We start from the raw sequence: 22,725 nt of genomic DNA on the forward strand, positions 1-22,725 counted from the left end.
TGTCATTTATTGAAGGACTCCGGGCGCACTGGAAAACATGTCAGATTCAGGGATGATATCAAAAGAGATTCCATTTCCTTTCCAAGCAAATGACACCAAAATTACATTTGAACGTTTCAATGAGTTAGCACAAAAAGCATACAATGCGTCAGAGCCTAGCATTCTACATGAAGGGAGAAATAGAGCACTGAGACAGGCATATGGCTCACTTACCTATCATGCTAAGGTCAAACTGAGGAAGATTTTTGAGCGTGACTTTGAGATGTTTGATTATGATCCAATGCCAGACTTCGTGTTTGGGGAATATCAAAATGACAATATTGATTTTTTTCATAACAAATACACCTGACCTACAAAAAAAGTAGTTTTCATTCAAAGTTAGTATGAGCCTATATCAATAAATAGAAAGGATAAAGGATTAGAAACATTTTCTATAAATTAATCATATATTTATATTGGGCTGCTTTATTAGGACTGGTTTGTACTTGTGACTAGGATGCACGCACTGCCACAAAAATTCCAGATATACAAGCTTGTATATGCTTTGGATAGATGATATATCCAAAAATATTCAATTTTGGACAGATGTTATATCCAAAAATTTACAAATTTGTAAACATGATATTTCCAAAATTGTTTTTCTTTGAATACATTGGTAAAGGGATATAATTGTTATGTATTCGTTTATTATTATTATGATTATGATTATTATGTATGTGCATAATGCAGTGGTTTAGTTGATCACTGAGTTTCTTTGTATATGTTGGTAAAGGGGGATAATTGCTATGTATTGTTAGAAGAACTGTTTATGGATTGTCGGTTTTGTAGTTAAAAAACAACAATAATGTCATTTACTTCGCGGATTGACGTTGACAGTGCACATTCAGGAACACTGTGCAGTGACTGTTTGTTATAATTTTTGTTTTCGGGATATGAACTGTCGCAAACGCATCAGCTTATCGGAAAGAACGCTGAAATGCACGTGCTTTTCCTTAATTTTTTTGTTATAAAAGCATGTTGATTAATCTTTAAAGGAGTCTAGCATCAATCATAATGGTGGCTAGACGTTAGAAAACATGATTAGACTGACGATGGTCATCATAGCCGGTATGACATCGTTGGGTATAGTTTAACCTCCAGTCATATTGGGACTGACTTAAAAAAGGAAATACTACTACATTCGTGGAGTTGTTTACCTTCAATTGTTCTGTATTTAAATATATAATTGTGGGATAATAAAAGGTGATTAGAAAACTTAAGATTTCATGTTTCATTTCACTGCGAAACAATAATTGTTCTGTATGTGCAAAATGCACTGTTTTTAAGTCGATCAATATTATTAGCAAGTTTCAAATAAAACTGATATCGTGGCGTGTAACATTACTGGAATGTTTAATTAGTACTCCACATGTAAGTGTGCTTGAGTTGGCCGATAGTAGAGAAGGCGATTTACTGGCCAAATAATCACAAACAGCTGTGGGGGTGAGGCTGATGACGTTTATTTATATTGGAAGGTACGAATGTACGTACGTACTTACTTCAGCCTGAAACAATGAAAGCACAACATAAGCAAATTTAACATAGAATCTAATAAATATCTACAATCTGTTATAGTTACTCTTTAAATTTCTGAAATATAGATATCACTTTCATTAAATAAATAGCACTTACGTGCAGTACTAGATGAGGTACAGTATCTGTACAATACATCAATACATCACTACAGAGATACAAAATATATTAATATGTTAATAAAGTGATAATGAGCATACTGTATGTAACTTTGGTAAGAATTATAAATCATGAAAGATAGAATATTTATACAATATCTAAGATGACATTACATACCTGATAGGTGAGATCTGTACTGGTAATACCGGTAACAATGATTACACGGCGAACGGTTCCACTGACAAATCTGCATAATAAAGAAATACATATGCAGAATACTATATACAAGTGATATCCTATGGTAAAATAATGTATAAAAAATATATAGTACAACAGCCACTTATATCAGACATACAACACTTATACACCTGCACTTACCAAGACATATCAATCAATCATACAGACATACATTTACTTTTCATTACTGTACAGAGGGGTTTAACATATAATGCTTAGTTTATACATATCTAGGTTTTGAGTTTTAATACTATCTAATTATACTGATGATAATAACTCACTGAACCGTGAGTTCATCAAGAACTATCAATACATACAAGATACATTTTGTTTCTAATAAATCAAATTAACAATTTATTCTACAATATATATTATTTCTAATCGCAATAATTAGAAACCATCCATATATACAACATCATAAAATAAATGATCAACCAGCCTTAAGTATGAATAAATGCCTTCACATATGCAAATCCTCACATGATGAGAAACGGACTCAGTAGGGCAATAAATCTCGCCAAGTATATGCTCTTTACTTGTGAGATGAAAGTAGCAACTGATTTTGTAAAATTCAACATCTAAACATTGCTGTAGCTACATGTATGGCCAGCTTGGCCTATCAACAAGACAATAGACTGGGCCGGGGCGCGCTGGGGCAAAGAGTGCTGAAAGTCAAAAGCATGCAGTGTGACAATAAGTGGAAGTCAGGCTGAGAGTAAGCTTACTTAATGTTACAGAGCTATGAAATGAATGTTTAAGGTATAAAATACTAAGGTATAAAACATAACTAATTATATATTCTTATAATGTAAATATCGTAATAAACTAATAAGTTAAAATGGTAACAAGGCCATATAACCGAACTACTAACTAATAAATCTTAACTAAAAGTTATGTACATATGTACAAAGACTTGAGCCTGCCACACACACTGTTAGCGGGAGTACGTACTCTCCTTGCAATGATATTGACAGGTAAGCGGCTGAGACGTCTGGTACGTTCCTGGCGCAGTGCTGGGTATGCGAGTAGACATTATGGTCAAATGCACATAGCGGAGGTGATTGCACTCGTGGTGACTTCTATATTATAATCACTTAAAAGTGTTGAAATCGATTTGTGCTGAGCTGTCGGTTTAATTGCACGGTATACATTGGATGTGAATAGCCATCATGGTGGATTTTCGCTTATTAACAATATCAAGAGCAAGTTGAACTCCGCTTAATATCGTTTGCAAAGTCAACAAACTACGACTGAGATACGCTGGTTATTGCTCAAAGAAGAATCCAGTACCAATCAAAGTGAACAGTATGCAACCCAAAACATTAAAACTGACCCAATGTTATACAAAGCAATCATATAATACGTCGCAACTGATAGATGTTAACAATCAGGCTGTTTTGTCAACATAATGACAATATCAGTTGGCACATCGTGGTATTTGAGTGAGTGGGTTAAAATGTAAGTCACTTTGGCAATATTTCAGCCATATCGAGCGTGACTATCAGTAGTTAAACATATTACAGTAAACTACGGTTATAACGAACACGCTTATAACGAACAGACGGATATAACGAACTTACTTTTTTGGTCCCGACTATTGGCTGTAGTTATGCTGTATATATGCTTATAACGAACTACGGTTATAACGAACTAAAATTAGAGGTCCCTTGGAGTTCGTTATAACCGTAGTTTACTGTACATATCTTGAAACTTATATGAAAACCTGCCAACGAAGGATGGCTAGACTTATCACAGAAGTAGATTTAAAACTAGTATGGAATCATAAAATTGATAGCACTAAACATAACATCACAGTATAAAAACGGGCTGTAGATCGCCAGCAACTGAAGGTAGATCACCATACTTGGGACCATGGGGACTCACAGTACTTTAGCTTCCTGCATGGAACCCATCAGGATTTACATCATCCCTTCAGCAACTAGCGATTGTACGCAAAGTTAGCCACAATTAAAATTACAAATATACTACGTTTAAAGGAGTAGTAGTCAGAACTATTCTTTGAATGACATGGACTTACTATATCCTCTAAGGGGGACAATAATTTTACACTACGTCAACCCCCTTTGAGGTTACAGCCAGTAACTAACTCAGATCTTTGTCATTTCTAAGGGAATATATGGCATAGCAGGTGATGTTAAAAACATTAAACGCATGCGTTCAGACTCTCTATTGATTGAATGCAATAGAAAACAGCAAGCTACAAATCTGATGGCAGCAGAAATGAACACCAGTAAAGGCATTGTGAGAGACCGTGATCGATTGTTGGCTGATATGAGTGAATTTGAAAGATCAAAGAGTTATCAATGTAAACCAATTTACAACCCGCAGAAACAATGAAACAACTCAAACAAACACCTACCTATTTTCGTTCTCCTCTCCTACAGCTCCAAAATCAATCAAGGTGGGTTACTGCAATGTCGCATCTGTCACCTGTATCCCAAATCCTATGAGATGCTTTAAATGCCAGATGTACGGCCATGGAGTCAATACCTGCACGAAGCCTATTAAACAGCTCACTGTAGTGAGACCACACATGTAACAGAGGACTGTGATAGCAATTTTAAAAAGTGCGCAAACTGTTCAGGGAGTCATTCATCTTTCTCCAAAGAATGTCCAATTTGAAAAAAACCAAACGGAAATCACACAAATTAAATTCACCAGGAACATTAGCTTTGCTGATGCAAAAAAACAACAACTTGTTGATGAAAAAGTACCAAGTGAAACGTATGCTTCTGTCGCTAGAACACCTACTGAAACCACCCCAAAAGTAACCACTTCGTCTATAAACTGTCAAACTGACTTGACTTGGGTTAAAACTGACACACCACAAATTATCGCAACTGAACAGTCTACTCAAACCGCTAAATCTATTTCTAACACACAGCTGTTATCTCAAGTTCACTCACAGTCATCTACTCAGAATACATCACTATCTCAGGACCAATCATCTCAGTCTGCTCAACACACTCGTTCTGAAACGGATTTGAAACTTCTCAAAAGCAAAACGAAACCTTAATCAGAATCTTCTAAAAATTATGAAAGAGGCAGAGCCTCAAAGGGGTCAGAAATTCCGATCCAACTTTTTAATAAGTTTGGAACCCTGGAGGACATGGGTGTGTCCGAAAACATCCATCCAAGTCACATAGCTTGTCACCATCCAAGAAATTGCGGGGTAGATCCCCCATCAATCCACCGAAGAGATAGTTTATCATCCCCTGTCCAACTGCGGGGGATATAGAAACGGGCTCCGTCCGTCACGTTTCGTTTCCGGAGCATAACTCAGAAACCGTTCAATATTTTTTCACTGAAACTTTGCAGACTGTCATGCTGAAGTACATGCTGAACTGGTGCCTTTTGCTATTTAGAATTTTTTATTTTTTACGTTTCCATGGCAACAAGATGGACTTAGGTTCTGTGAGGGTAGGGTTCGTTTCCGGAGCATAACTCATAAACCGTTAATATTTTTTCATCAAACTTTGCAGGTCTGTCATGTACATGCTGTAAAGGTGCCTTTTGCTATTTAGAAATTTTAGAAATCTTTATTTTTTACGTTTCCATGGCAACAAGATGGACTTCTTTTTTTACAATTTCCATGACAAGTTCGACCTCGGTTAAAAAAGGTTAGGGTTTGTTAAGATTTAATTATGTCATAAATTCTGCAACAGGGGCGGGGGATATAGCCACGTTAGTGACAAACTCTTGTGATAATATTATACAGTTAAACTGTGGAGAACTAAGGACTAATTTTTAATAAATTGCATTTATTAGTCGAGGATTTAAAACCATTGGCATTCTGTCTACAGGAAACTTATCTAAAGCAGACAGATCATTTTAACTTACGTCAATTTCAAGCATATCATCATTTTTCATCTCCGGGTGATAGGGCCACTGGAGGATCTTCAGTCATTGTTAAGAATGATGTTATCCACAGTCCAATTACACTTAACACAAATCTCCAAGCTGTTGCAGTGCGACTAACTTTGAACGTTGTTTTTACTCTGTGCTCTCTGTATATTCCGCCTTCTTCAGCTCTCAGGCTGTCAGATCTTCAAGCTCTCTATGATGAACTCCCTAAACCCTGTATAATCATGGGTGATCTAAATGGCCACAACCCCCTCTGGGGTGGTACAAACACTAACAACAAAGGTAAAATACTTGAGGATTTCATCTCCAATAATGACCTACGCATCTTTAATGGTGGATCTAGCACTTATCTGCATCCTGCAACTGGGACCTATTCTTCAATCGGTTTGTCCCTAACTGATTCTGAGCTTCTCAACGAATTTGAATGGTCGGTACACAATGACCTTTGTGGAAGTGACCATTTCCCAACTACGATTAAAACAATAAATCTGATGTTCCACCTTCAACCAGATGGAATTTTACAAAGGCAAACGGGCCTTTGTTTCAAACATTATACATGAAAAAATAAATCCTGATTGTTTCAGTGATGTCGCTGATCCTATTCAATTTTTTTCCGACGTTGTAAATGAAATTGCCCATGAATGCATTCCAAAGTCCTCTACAAATCCACATGTACGTAAACCATGGTTCAAAACTGATTGTAAACAAGCTAGGAAAGCTAGAAAAAAGGCAGAAAAATATTTCCGCCACCACCCAACTGTCCATAACTTAAATAAATTTATAATGTTAAATGCAAAAGCACGTCGCACATTTAAGCCAAATAAACGCCACTCTTGGAGGACCTTTGTATCCAAATTGAACTCCAGAACACCAAAGTCTAAAGTGTGGAATATGGTGCAAAGGATAAAGGGTAAAGGATCAAAATCTAATGTTCATCATCTCAATCAGGGTGACACACTATTGACCGATAAATGCGATCAAGCGAACAAATTAGGAGAAACTTTAAATACTGCCTTAGGGCAAGCTCATGATATTGCTACAGGTGCTGATAATATCCACTATCAGTTACTTAAACATTTACCTGACTCGTGTTTAGAAACCCTATTAAATATATTTAATTATATCTGGACAACGGGAAATTTCCCTTCATCATGGCGGAATGCTGTTATAATACCAATACCAAAACCTGGCCGGGATCCCACTGATCCTTCAAATTTTAGGCCAATATCCCTTACTAGCTGCGTTTGTAAGACCATGGAAAGAATAGTCAATAACAGATTAATATGGTACTTAGAAACAAATAATCTCATAACAAATATTCAATGTGGTTTCAGGAAAAATAGAAGTACTATTGACCATTGAGTTAGGTTAGAATCAGTTGTTAAAAATGCTATCATCAATAAACAACACACCGTATCTATATTTTTCGATTTAGAAAAAGCAAACTATACGACCAGGAAACATGGAATTTCAAAGGATCTTCATGAGATGGGGTTGAGAGGCCGTTTGCCTACTTTTTTATCTCAGTTTTGAACAGAGAGACATTTCCATGTATGTGTGGGATCCACTTTGTCCGATTTTTACGATCAAGATCAAGGTGTCCCCCAAGGTAGCATCTTATCAGTAACGTTGTTTAGTATAAAGATTAATAATTTAACTAAGGTTTCCCCTCAGTAGGGGCAATCAGAACTATGTCGTCAGCGTAGAGTGAAACAGAAACGCACATCGCGTCAGTTGTAACTCCATCATTCAACTCGTCAAGTTCATTTGGTCGTTAATATATAACGAAAACAAAGTCGGAGACAGTGTGCATTCTTGCCTGACGCCTGTTGATACTTTAAAGAATGGTGTTAGGCAGTTATTAACACGTACTGCGCTTGTAGTTTTATCATACAAGGACCGTATAGTGGAAAACAATTTCCCATGGATCCCAGCTTTTAACATTTTCAGCCAGAGACAACTTCGGTCAACGTTATCGAAGGCTTTCTTCAGATCAATGAAACAGGTATAAGTTGAGCTTTTGGAGTCACGCCTTCCTTTCAAAATAGTATACAAACTATGTATGTGGTCAAAGCAACTCCTCTTCTTACGGAATCCATTCTGCGAATCTACTAAAATATTTCTGGAGTCCAACCATGAAGAGATTTGATGATTGAGTACATCACAGTAGATCTTAGAAGGGACTGAAATGAGTGATATTCCTCTGTACGTTAATGGCAGTCGCAAGTCAGTGTCACTTTTAACTATAGGATTAGTGATCGACTGCTTCCATGCACTAGGCATTTTACCTTTCTCAAAACATACGGTGAATAATCTGAACAGAATATCTACACAACAACGATAAGCACAGTTTACCCTTTACGCCAAGAATGGGTTGCTGAAGATCTGTTCTACCCTGGATCTTCACGGGTCCATTGACGCAGGGATTTGTGTAAAGTCATTCCGACAGCATACAATGCCAACTCAAAAATGATACTCAATGTCTCCTCAAAGTAATATAGTACGGTACTTCGAGTACATATGAGATTATACTCTGGTTAGGGAGATGTTTAATCTATATACCGTGTTATTATTCTACCTAACAATGTATTTAATGAAATTATTGAAAAACAAACTCAACGGTTAAAAGGTTTCTTTGAAAAAACTACTCCTGGTCTTGCCTAATAAAACACCTGCAACCCGATACATATCAAACGCAACTTACAAACACAATCATAATCAGTATGACAGTATTGGGCAGCTCAGTAATTAGTACGTAAAACCAGGCAGGTACACTGGTCACACTTGACTGGTCTCTCAGATGATTAGGAGTGAACCATAGCAAGTACAGCGGAATATCTGCGAAACTAGTTGCTTTTATGGGACCGATTAGTTTTATGACCACGGGCCTCGGCACAAGCGTGGTTTTGGAAGATAAGTTAGACATGTACATCTCATATGGTGACTGCTTTTCGCTATTCATATTCTAAATTCATTCATAATGCCACAACATTTTAGTACTCCTTGAAACTTTACAATGACTTCAAATTTACAATAGATTGAAATAATATATTGCGGATTCTTCAATCCTTGTCTCTTTTATCAGCCGCTACGTTTGTATCGTTGTATTGTACAAAGAAATATTTTGTCTGTCCTTTTGCAGATTTAGCCGCAGAATGTGCTCATTTGAATTAGGAACTAAAAAAATTATATGAATATATATGATACAGTTAAAAGTTACTTGTGCACTGTAGATGTATTCACTTTAAAGTCGTACACGACCTTCGACCTTCGCGAGCGAGTTGAATGATCAAGGTCAATTGGAACGAAGTGTAGAAAGGGTTATAATGGTTTGTATTTGGTAATGTGTAGGTTTGTTAAATATGATTTTTTTAAAATTCCTTTTATTCAAAATGTAAAATATTAAATTATTCTTAAAAAATAGAGCTGACTTGATGGGAGATATGACGTTAACCACCTGATATTGTCTGGTGGACACGTTTAACCTTGCTGTGCCCTCACCCTGGGTGTTCTTGTTATAAGGGATTAAGAGCTTCAGCTCACTGCAATTTTTGTTTATAGTCTGTCTGATTAAAGTGGACATGTGCAGGTGAACTCTGTTTAATTAGTGTCTGTAATTCCCCAAAATGTGAACTCCGGACAATAATAACCTAAGAGTAAATCCACGTGCGTCTGCCTTTCCCCTCGTTCACCTTCGTAATCCTTGATCATGCCAGACCTCGGAAATTCAGTGACAATGTTGCTGAACAGTAGAAAGAATCTGATGGACGTATTGCGCAGAACCTGTTTGACACCATGGGTTCCAGGACCACTAACACTGGGAAGAGTGGCACTCTAAGCTGAAAATTTTTGGTCGTAACCGCCCCAACATCTACAAGTAGACATCATTAAGAATAATGATGCTGAGACCTTTCTCTTAATTCAGGCCGGTGGCAGGCAGCCAACAAAGATAAGAAAATATCACAACCCCGACACAAGTGTGCTCAGTCAAACACTGAACTTACGACCGGCAGAAAAATAAATCCAGTTGAGTATGCTGATGCTGTATCTCAACCGTGTTGGCCCGTGAAACCTGTTTGAAGATGTATGTAGACCGTATCATTAAACATGCTAATTAAATCCATAATCCTGTAATTATTTTTGATAGAAACCGTGTCTTAATTTGTTCTTGAACTGTGTCATATTGTGTATTTCATCTGTATATGTGTAATGTGTATATGTATAAATGACTACACTTATGCCGCATATTCTGCAACAGACTATAATTAATCACCTTATTAGTGTCGCTCCATTTACCATGGCCAAATAAAAAAAGTGCTCAGAAAACCACTAGCCAAACCTAACATCCTACACCCCTCTAAAAAAATTGACCGATTAATTACAAAACTCCAAACAGGACACACGAACCTAAATAACCACCTAAAAACACTTAAAAGACACACCACAGGCGACTGCCCCCACTGCAAACAACCCGAAACCACAGAACACGCACTCATCCACTGCACCCACTACCAAACACACAGAACCACACTACAAACCACCCTCAATCTAAATAAGGTTCCTACTCTAGATGAAATACTAAACCCTCAAAATAAACTAGAAAACTTCAAGGCCCTAGGGCGTATTCCTAATCAAAACAGATCTAATTAAGCGCATCTAAAAACTAATTAATCTACCAATCCAAAATCCAATAAACATACAAACACCAACCTCACCCGGCCCCCTAGTTCCCTCCTCCACCCACCTCGGCATTTATTCCAAATTTAAAAATTCCAAAAGTTCAATATAAGCAACTCCTAAAAGCCCCCTCTGGGGTTGCACACACCACTTTCACCCTTTTCGGAATACACTAAATGGTCCTACCAGGCCCGTGTGCGAAATACGCTACAGTCGGAAAGCGCACGTTAAATCTCCTATATCAGTCAGTCAGTTACCATGGCTGACTGCACTAATACCCTTTTAACAGTGGACACCGATTACAGTATACATAGAGGCTTTTTGTTCAAAAAGCAACATGCAGGAAATTATATGTAACAATTCACTGTGTACTACATGTTTGAATGTTATCAGTTTTGCGTTCTGAGACACAGGGATGTAAGTATCTTCTACAATTAACAATACATGTATATGATAAAATACAAAATTCTGCTGGAATGTTTCGTGGAAATTATTCGATCAAGTAAAAATGGCTGCGTGACTAGACCAATCAACTATTTATACCCGATAAAAGAAACTGCCTTATTTCAGGAACAGTGTTTTAACATGACATTTGAAATTTCCAACTTGCAGATACATTAGAGGCAGTGACTACATGTACGTAATCAGTATCAATCAAAGGTGTAAAAAAACCGAAAATCATATCTGTCGGAGACCCATCAAATTACCAAGTTTTATTAATTACTAAATTTATTACAATGCAAATACTTTAGTGATACATTTTTCAGAGGAGAGGGCACACACATAAGTATATTGCTTCCGTGTGTGAATGCAGGTTGTACCTGGCATCTCAGTTCTCAGTTTCATACCGGTTGTATATCTGAATTTGTATATGGAACCATGCGTACAACATGACAATTCCTTGCTGTCGTCAGTCTACAACACACAAAATACGGTCAAACAATTTTGTTCACCGCTTTTGCAAGTTGTTTAGTACAATAATGTTTTATTAAAATCTATTTCGATTTGTTTTCCCCATTTTCCCCATTCCATGCATGTTTATGTTGCTACATCTTATTGCTCATGTTCCCAAATATTAGAAAACACCTTCATGTTTCTCCTTCCTAATCTAACGTTATAACACTTCATTACCATCATCTAATACACAAGAGATGATACCAAGACATATTTTACTCGGTTTTGTGGTCTATGCGGTCTTAAAATTGATTTTATTAGTCCTTCAATCTTATGTCTAGTGCATATTTTCACAAACAGGGTCGTTTGCTGATATAAGGAATGTAACATCCAGTTGAGGACTGCATTCGTTAGTCTGTTTTTACAATTAATATTTTGAATAAGCCGTTTTTACGCCAGTTGAGACAGGGATGATGGTATCGTAGCTGTAGACAAGACTGACCGTCGTTGTTACTCCTTCCACACTGACACCGCGACATTTGTGTACCGAAGAAAATTGTTTTATTAGAGTGTCACATGCTGCAGTACAAAATATGTGGACATATAAACATTTCATTAAAAAACAGCACCCGGCCAGTTGGCCTACGAGACACTAATTACGTAATGGTACATTAAAAATATTTAAAAAAAAAAAAAAATTAGTTGCAACTTTGTATATTACTACACCCACACCCACACACCCACACACCCACACACCCATTCGCATTAAAATCCCGCTCAAAGCATACAAACAGGTAAGCAAAAAGGACGCTCACAGCAATCTCATGCAGAACATTCACAGCAGTCTCATACAAAACACTCACAGTAATCTCATACAGAACACTCACAGCAGTCTCATACAGAACACTCACAGCAATCTCATTCAGAACACTCACAGCAATCTCATACAGAACACTCACAACAATCTCATACAGAACACTCACAACAATCTCATACAGAACACTCGCAGCAATCTGATACAAAACACTCACGGCAATCTCATACATGTCATACATCTATACACATATGCGTCCATATACACACAACTTAATTCATCAATCGTGTATATTAACCTACATGTATAACCAGCAACATACTAACATACCAACCTACATACATACCTATATCCATCAAAAATAAATCAATCCGTATTATACATACACATATACATATATACATCCATATCCACACCTCAATACAAATATACTAACACACATGCAACCATTCATCCATACATACCTATATCCATTCAAACACACCTCAATACAAATATACTAACACAAATGCAACCATACATCCATACATATCTATATCCATTCAAACACACCTCAATACAAATATACTAACACACATGCAACCATACATCCATACCTATATCCATCCATACACACATCAGTCCATATAGAAGAAGAAGAAGAAGAAGAAGAAGAAGAAGAAGAAGAAGAAGAAAATTGTTTTATTAAAGTGTCACATGCTGCAGTACTAAATATATGGACATATAAACATTTCATTAAAAAACAGCACCCGGCCAGTTGGCCTACGAGACACTAATTACATAATGGTACATTAAAATATTTAAAAAAAAAAAAAAAAAAATAAATAAATAAATAAAAAAAAAAAAAAAAAAAAAAAAAAAAAAAATAAAAAAAAAAAAAAAAAAAAATTAAAAATTAAAAAAAGAAGAAGAAAAAAAAAGGGAAAATTAGTTGCAACTTTGTATATTACTACACCCACACTCACACCGATACACCCACACACACATCCGCATTAAAATCCCGCTCAAAGCATTCAAACAGGTAAGCATACAAACAGGTAAGCATACAGGACGCTCACAGCAATCTCATACAGGACACTCACAGCAGTTTCATACAGAACACTCACAGCAATCTCATTCAGAACACTCACAACAATTTCATACAGAACACTCACAACAATCTCATTCAGAACACTCGCAGCAATCTCATACAAAACACTCACGGCATTCTCATACATGTCATACATTTATACACATATGCGTCCATATACACACAACTTTATACATCAATCGTGTATACTAACCTGCATGTATAACTAGCATACATACTAACATACCAACCTATATACATACCTATATTCATCAAACATAAATCAATCCTTATTATACATACACAGGTCCATCCATACCTATATCCATTCAAACACACCTCAATCCAAATATACTAACACACATACGACCATACATCCATACCTATATTCATCCATACACATATCGATCCATATATACATACACACATACAACCATACCTATATCCATCCATACACACCTCAGTCCATATATACATATACATATACACATACAACCATACCTATATCCATCCATTCACACCTCAGTCCATATATACATATACATATACACATACAACCATACAAGTGTCGTACTGAATACAGTATGAACATACATTAAATACAACAGATGATATAAATGAGGGGCACTGTGTACTAACGTACATAAACACACCCACCTACACACCTACGTGCATATATGAGACAATGCATAACATGATGGATGGGATAAAAAGTAATTAAAAATAAAAGCTAACAGTTTATATAAAGTTTACGGCGCCTGTACATTCTGTAGACAAGGGAGGCTAGGGATTTACTTATACATGTAGTATTCATTAGATAGCAGGTCTGTTGCAGTAGAGAAAAGGTCGGGAAGGAGGGCTCCAAGGAGGCAATATAATTCCATAAATCATATCTTAAATGAGAATAAAAGTTACATTCAGTTAGAAAGTGGATTTCATCTTCGATTGCTTTAGAGTCACACATGATACACATCAGGATCGCGGAGAAAATACAAGATTCGTTCTCGTTATATATATATATATCAAAGGACGAATTCATCTTTCATAAACCTGTTGTCTTTGTGCTTAATATATCCACAAATTAATGAAAATATGTAATACATGTATCCACAATATATATATATATATATTACATATATACTGAACCAAATTAAAATTTCACAATCCTAAAATTTTAATCAGTTATTATTGTGGGCCCTTATTGTGTATTTAAACAGTAATGGCCACGTATTGTCTTCAGATAACACCCGTTTTTGTGCAGGTGAATCGATCAAAATCATGTGCACAGCTATAGTGGCAAAAGTGTTTTTTCACGTGCAACTGGTCACGTGGCCATAATACCGCACGTGTTTTCAGCCATACTTGTTAGCAGTCATTAACATAAAAAAAGAAAAACACAAGAAAACAAAAGTCTTAACGACCATTTGTCATGCCAGGCCTTTCAAATGTGCAACGTGAACGTGCCATCGGCATGTTGCAGACGGGAACGTCCGTAGCTGAAGTCGCAAGGACGATGGGTTGTAGTCGACGGAATGTTTATGATTTACAGACGCGTCTTGAGCAAACGGGTACCACCGCTGATCGCCCTCGGCCAGGTCGACCACGTGTGACGTCACATGCAGAGGATCGTCAGATTGTCTTACGTAGACTGAGTGCGCAAACTGTTCGAAACCGTCTGAGAACTGCTCACCTTCAAGCACGACGGCCATACTGCGGGCCGATTCTGACTCAATTACACAGACGTCAACGTCAATTGTGGGCACAGCGACACTTACGATGGACTCAGAGGAATTGGAATCAACTCGTCTTCAGTGATGAATCCCGATTTAATCTTCGATTTGCTGATGGTAGGGCGAGGGTCTGGAGGCGCCGTCATGAACAGGAAGTTGACAGATTTCGAGGCGTAAGTGTCATGGTGTGGGGTGCTTTCTGTGGCAATTTAATGCACGTTCCAGGCTTCTTGTCATCCGTGGCAACCTCAACGCTGCTGCTTACCTCGACCAGGTACTGGCACCAGAACATCTGCCTTTTATGGAAGCACATGGACCCGGTTTGATCTTCCAACACGACAATGCCAGACCCCACACAGCAATTTTGACAAGGAATTTCCTTCAGAATGCGGGAGTAAACGTCATGGACTGGCCGTCAAGGTCTCCCGACCTCAATCCCATCGAACATGTCTGGGATGCTCTTGGCAGAAGTCTGCGCACTCTCCAGAACCAACCACAGAATTTGCAAGATCTTGGCACCATTTTGCAGCAACAATGGCCTCGTCTTCCCAAGCATGTGTTCACAAGCATCACAAGGTCCATCCGAAGGCGTTGTGTGGCAGTTGTCAACGCACATGGTGGCCATACACGTACTGAACCTGTGTGCCATCAGATTCTCGTGCTTTGGACTTATGATTTAAACTGTTGATGTTATTACCGAATACCGTAGGTGCTTGGAACAAATTATGGTTACTACCGTTAATTAAAATCCTTCTTTGGACATTAATGATTAAAAATTACCTTCTCTGATAAATTTGTCCGTATATAATTATAAGGTATTTGCCCACAGCAACACCTGCATAACTGCTAATGCATTTAAAAGTTGCTTTCGTGTCATAATATTCACTCAAGTTTTCCTCAATCGCCATTAAACATAATTCCCAATGGTCAGTTCGACACCGCATATAATTAAATAATTATTTCGAGATTTCGTTAGAATGTGAGATATTCAGGCAGACGTTATGCAATGAAAGACGAATCGGGTTTTCCCCCGTTAAAATTCGCGCACGTGTACCTGTATGTTGTATCTGTATACCTAATGTCACTTAATTGCCCTGTGTGATGTAACAAGGAGACATAAAATGGGAAATGAAAAAGAAACTAACTAAACTTTAATGTTGTGGAAAATAACGCCAATGAATTGGAGTACACGCGCATGAATTCGTATGATAAACTATCAAAACGTTTTGAGAGGTAAGGCCGGGTTCATTAAAGATCGCTACAAAAGGTAAAAAAGGTCAAATTTGTAAAACTTCTATAAAGGAAACATCCAACAAAAGGCCCTTTTTTAATAGTAATGTAATGATATAATATAAAGTTTATTTCACATAATACAATATACTTTGCACACAATTAGTTAATGCTTTAAAGGGACTGACGAAAACATGGGCGAAATATTTTTATAACGCCACAAATTAGTTGACTTGGGCCTGCCCATGGGCGACATAGTATAAATAGTTTTTGAACATTTTGTTTTTCATTTTTTCTTCCTTAGTATGTTCCCATGAAAACAGCATGTTATTTTTGTAAATACCTTTGACCGAGACTGGGCAAAGACCGTAGAGTTTCAGGACTATTGGGTTTCCAGAATTAAAATATCCACACTACTACCCCTCTGTTGCCAAGTGATATTGCCAAGGTACGGCCTTTGCAATGCTATTTCCTTGCAAACATAAAGCAACGAGACGGCTTATATAAGTGTCCATAATAGGAGCGCTAATGTGTACATGTAGGAGATTGTTGTGGTCAAAATATATTTGTATCTAGTTATGCATGTATCTCTGTCGCATATTGCTCACTTCGAGTTAAATACAATTGCAAAGATCCGGGATAGAATATGTCTTCAGCAACCAATGCTTCTCGCAAAATGCGACTGTGCTTGTCGTAAGAGGCGACTAACGGGATCGGATGGCTCGCTGTCTTGGTTGATGCATCATATCCCAATTGCGTGGATCGAAGCTGGTGATATCAATCACTGAATTTGTCGGGTCCAGAGACGATTGTTTACAGATCGCGGGATTAAGCAACAAACACACAAATCATAAGATAATCAATTGTTAGAGATCAACCTCTTTTTCAGATCATGCTTCACAACAGTTGTCTTTTGCAGTTTCGTCAAGCGGCAATATTGAGGTGAGTCCGCTTTATAAATTATACCGTGAAGATCCGGGATAGAATAGGTCTTCAGCAACCAATGCTTGTCGTAAAAGGTGACTATGCTTGTCGTAGAAGACGATTAACAGGATCGGGTGGTCAGGCTAGCTGACTTGTCTGATGCATGTCAGTGGATCTCAATTGCCTGGATCGATGCTCATGATGTCAATCACTGGATTTTGTGCTCTAGACTCGATTATTTACACACCCGTCTCATACAGAAGGGTTACTGCTGAGTGCGGCGTTACACAACAAACAAGATACAAATCAGAGATAGAAATAATCATGTCTATCAAAGCAAAGACAAGTTATGACCGTTTTAAACTTTCAGAAAAATGCAAAGCCTTTTTTGTTGGCATAGTGAGTAGATAAGGATACAAATAAATTACAATTCTTGCAAATTCTTACTTCGTGTTCAAATACTGATTTTACCATATCATCGAATATATGTAATTTATTTGTGTTATATTAAGTCACTAATACAATGCGTATTGTTACACTTTATTTAATCAAATAATGTGCAACTGTATTTGTTTTATCTTCCTTTTCCATTGATAATGATGACTTTTTACAATTAATACACACTGAATTGTAATTTCATCAGTATGTATATTTTATTTTGGGTCAATTGTAAATGAAACACTTAAAAAAATATTTCAACCTTAATTCTCCAATGAAATATTTAAACAACAATGTCAGAAATATCAAATGTGAATGTATTCGCCGATGAGTATGATTCACTTAAATCATTGACACCAATAAAAAATTAAATGCAACGCTAATTGTTTAAAGCACCAGGAACGTTTATGTTTAAAACGCGAACAATATGTGTGACTTGAGTTCTCTGTGTATTGTAATCATTCAGGTTCAACACAAAGATATCTGCCTTCCGTAATCATTCAGTGGGATCGGGAATGCTTTTCACCTTGGTTTTCAGAAACTTTGATAGCACCAATCACATAGTGACATCGGCAGTATTTCAGCCATATCGTGACGAAAAGTACATTAATAATACATATATTTAGAATGAATAAAAATTTGTCAACGATGGACAGTAAAATAACTAGATTTATCACAGATTATATTTAAAACTAGTAGGTAGCCATAAAAATATAACATCATACGTAACAATACAAGATATAAATGAGCTATTGATCGCCAGACACTGGCAAGAGAGTTAGTCTGAAGTATAATGAATTGTTTATGTTTTGATTGGTTATTGATATATTCTAATGCTGTGAATATGGCCTTTGCTTCGGCCGTAAAAATGGAACAGTTATCAGGTATTAATGGGGAGGTTGCTCTTCACGAGTGTCCCAACCACATCGGGTTCCAGACTGGATCGTTGCATGGTGATCGTTAGTCCAGCTGAAACAGAATTCTCTGAGGGTACACTCGCTGCCATCTTCCCGAGGTTTAACTGACTATAAAAGTCCAGTTCCCACCCTTGCCGAACTTGGCTGAAGCTTTGGTGGCTCCATTCAGCACTACTGTCGGTATTCAGTTAAGAGTCCTAGTTGACGTTTTCACCTAGGATATCTTCCCGTGGCAAGGGAGTTAACTGACTATAAAAGTCCAGTTTCAACCCTTGCCGAACTAGGCTGGAATTCCGGAGTTCCATTTTGCCTGGACTAACGAGTCTATGCATAGTCCAATCAAAATCGCGGAACGAACTACATGGATTTCAACGTGCAGATTTCAGTCGACTGCAGGATTTGCAAAGCATGTGTATCGCCAACTGGACGTCGACAGACTTTCCAAATGTTTTCTTGTTTTTAATCAAGGTGCTGAAGTGATTTGATGCACTTCGAGGGGTAAGACCCGGTTTTTTTACAATATAGAACTTGATTATCGATCAGATCGTTTTGACTGGACACGCTGTCACAAATCACTCGACGTGTATTGTTGATCGATGTTAATCACTTCTTGTGGGTTGAACACATTCATGGAAAGTCTCTTAAGGAGATGAAGAATGTCTTGTCTGAACCACCAGTGTTGAAGTTCTTTGGTGGCTCTGGTCAAACAGAAATACAACGTGATGCTTCACAAAATGGATTACATTGTGTGTCTCATGCAAGGACAATTGTGGTATATGCTTCACATGCTCTTACAACATCTTACAACATCTGACCCGTGAAGACTCCGGGGTAGAATAGGTCTTCAGCAACCCATGCTTGCCGTAAAAGGTGACTATGCTTGTCGTAAAAGGCGACTAACGGGATCGGGTGGTCAGACTCGCTGACTTGGATGATGCATGTCATCGATCCCAATTGCATGGATCGATGATCATGATATTAATCACTGGATTGTCTGATCCAGACGTGATTATTTACAGACCGCCATCATATAGCTGTGATATTGCTGAGTGCGGCGTTAAACAACAAACCAACCAACCAACCAATCTTACAACATCTGAAAATTACGCCCAGATTGTAAAGGTTGGTTGGTTGGTTTGTTGTTTAACAAAATTGAGAAGATCTGGATGCTGAAACAAAGACTTTACAGTCCCTTGAAATGATGTTTGAGCACTTGTCGAGATCTGATCGTGGTCAATTTTGTCTATTGCTGAGTTTGTGAAGATTCAAAGTGACAAAAACTCTCCTCAAGACTGTATGACAAGAGTGATGACTTCAATATTCCAATGGTGAACTTTAAATTTATGTCGAGCAATATTCAAGCAGCTCCAGCCTTTGGTGTCTACATTTCACAACTTTTGATGTACAGTCTATCATCCTTTTGCTGAGAAGATTTGAAAGAGTATCATACAACTCCTGTTCAAGAGGTGTTTCATGAAGGTTTACAACACTCATATAAAACTTTCAAAACGTTTTATCTCATACATCAGTATCAAAAATGATGTTCAATGCAATTCCCTAATTGCCATTATATGTCTATTAATTATCAATCTATGTACATATACATATGCAGCAACAATGTATATATTCTTTAATTATATAATTTGTATGTTTATAGGGACCCGGGTGGCCCAGTCGTCTAAGGGTCCGCAATTCGCTGTGCAGAGTTGCCTCCCTCGGACACGCCAGGAACCTATGATTGTGGATTCGAATCCAGGTTCGCCCCGATTATGTTTCTAGTTTAGTCAGCACCATACCCGTGCTCGTGGGTTTCACCGAACTGGTAAACGTCTAAGGCCTAAGGTCTCCAGAGAAGGCCCAAAGCCCTCTTACTCAAGACCACAGAACCAACCAGCCAAAATATTCCTTGTGTACGATACAAAAGAGTGGCAGTACCTTCTGGAGACATGTTGATGATGCATATAAGAAAAATGCTGATGGAGAGAACAAGAACCAATATGGATGTTTCAATTACATACGATCGCGGCTCAAAACTGAGAAAATCTAGCACAATGATTGCGTTCGTTAGAAACCCATACACGAGATTATTTTCAGGATATGTTGATAAAATGTACTGTATCAATCCTTCATTTTGGAAGAGTGTGGGAAAGTCAGTCCTGAGGGTGGTTCGGGGCAACGCTTCCAGAACTGGAAGCGTACGTTGTGGACATGACATAAGTTTTGCCGAGTTCGTGAATTACTTTATTTACCAGCATGACAACAAACAGCATATTGATTCCCATTTTATGCCAATCAGTGAACATTGTAAGTTCTGTGAGACTGAATATACGTACATAGGGAAGATAGAGACGTTTCGAGATGACATGTTGTCTGTGAGTGACGCTATGGGTATGCTTGACTATAAGACTACGAGGGAGGCTATACTAAAATATGGTTTCCATGGTAAGCGTGAAACGATTTCCTGCTGGGTAAGTCTCGTTTATGATAGACGGGTCGAAATTGAAACCTGTGGGCTGTCATTTATTGAAGGACTCCGGGCGCTCTGGAAAACATGTCAGATTCGGGGAATGATATCAAAAGAGATTCCATTTCCTTTACAAGCAAATGATACCAAAATTACATTTGAACGTTTCAATGAGTTAGCACAAAAAGCATACAATGCGTCAGAGCCTAGCATTCTACATGAAGGGAGAAATAGAGCACTGAGACAGGCATATGGCTCACTGACCTATCATGCTAAGGTCAAACTGAGGAAGATTTTTGAGCGTGATTTTGAGATGTTTGATTATGATCCAATGCCAGACTTCGTGTTCGGGGAATATCAAAATGTTGACAATATTGATTTTTTTTCATAACAAATATACCTGACCTACAAAAATAGTAGTGTTCATTCAAAGTTAGTATGAGCCTATATCACCTTTGTAAATCTATGTTTATGGACATAAAAGAAGAATCAAAGATTGGAAACATTTTCTATAGATTAATCATATATTACATATATTGCTTTATTAGAACTGGTTGGTACTTGTGAGTAGGGTGGTAGAATATTAGAATGTATCTTTAAGCAGTGGCTATGAAAAGTTATCATTTTACGGGATGTAAAGACTGTGAATAAAATCAGATTAAGAAAGAAATAATGTCGTTTACAGTTTACCCGACTCCAGTCCATTCAGAATTTTCACATTGTCTCTTTTATTAAATTTTGATTGGCTTCAATCTCAGACCCTACAGTTCATACAAAAATGTCCTCTGCACAAGTCGATGTACCTGCAAAGAAGAGATGTCAACAGATCCCTTTGCCAAACAAACAATTCTACATTATGGAGAAGTTCTGGTGGCTCCATTCAGCACTACTGTCGGTATTCAGTTAAGAGTCCTTTCCCGTAGTTGACGTTTTCACCAAGGATATACTCCCGTGGCAAGGGAGTTAACTGACTATAAAAGTCCAGTTTCAATCCTTGCCGAACTAGGCTGGATTCAGGAGTTAAATTTTGCCTGGACTAACGAGTCTATGCATTGTCCAATCAAAATCGCGCGAGGAACTAGGCATCCGGTTCGTAAACCACATTGATTTCAATGTGCAGATTTCGGTCTCTTTTATTAAATTTTGATTGGCTTCAATCTCAGACCCTACAGTTCATACAAAAATGTCCTCTGCACAAGTCGATGTACCTGCAAAGGCATCCGGTTCGTAAACCACATTGATTTCAATGTGCAGATTTCGGTCGACTGCAGGATTTGCAAAGCATGTGTTCCGTTATCTTGGTGTAGACAGATTTTTTCCAAATCTGTTCATGTGCTCAAGTGATTGACGCACTTCGCGGGGTAAGACCCGTTTTAATACAATATGTGTCTTGATTATCAATCAGATAGTCTTGACAGGGCGCCGTCATTCTGTTTGAAGCAAATGCATGATATGAGAGCTGGAATCTGATTGGTCAATCGAGTGGACAGAGAAGTGACATAACAAGTAACAGCCACTGGTGGCGCTACGATCGAGTCTGGAAATTCCAGCCTATTTCGCCAAGGGTGGAAACTGGACTTTTATGGTCAATTAACGCCTTTGCCTTTTGGAAGATGACCAAGGATGACTTGGTTGATTACGTTCCAGAACGCGTTTGACGTTGCGCATTATGTTACCACTTGTTTGTCAACTGGCCGCAGAGCAAAAAGCTGGAACATTGATGAGTGGTGCGACAAACAAACAACACCATGATACAAGACACACTTGTTGAGTCT

The 22,725-nt window shown here is 37.7% G+C and overlaps 1 protein-coding gene across 2 annotated transcripts in view; it reads left to right on the top strand.

Moving 5' to 3' along the window:
• Nucleotides 1-21,573, top strand: part of LOC124143708 — a 42,567-nt gene extending 20,994 nt beyond the window's left edge. Inside the window, exon 4 of one of the 2 annotated variants that reach the window (XM_048388298.1) lies at nt 20,329-20,598. In XM_048388298.1, the coding sequence (XP_048244255.1) occupies nt 20,329-20,533 (205 nt within the window). In that variant the 3' untranslated portion in view covers nt 20,534-20,598. Of the gene's footprint in view, nt 1-20,328 lie in introns of both variants that reach the window. The other variant, XM_046512767.2, reaches the window with a different exon arrangement.
• The last annotated feature ends 1,152 nt before the right edge of the window (nt 21,574-22,725 follow it).

The sequence above is a fragment of the Haliotis rufescens genome, unplaced genomic scaffold (assembly GCF_023055435.1).
Source record: "Haliotis rufescens isolate VD_foot unplaced genomic scaffold, xgHalRufe1.0.p SCAF_7, whole genome shotgun sequence".
Classification (NCBI taxonomy): Eukaryota; Metazoa; Mollusca; class Gastropoda; order Lepetellida; family Haliotidae; genus Haliotis; species Haliotis rufescens.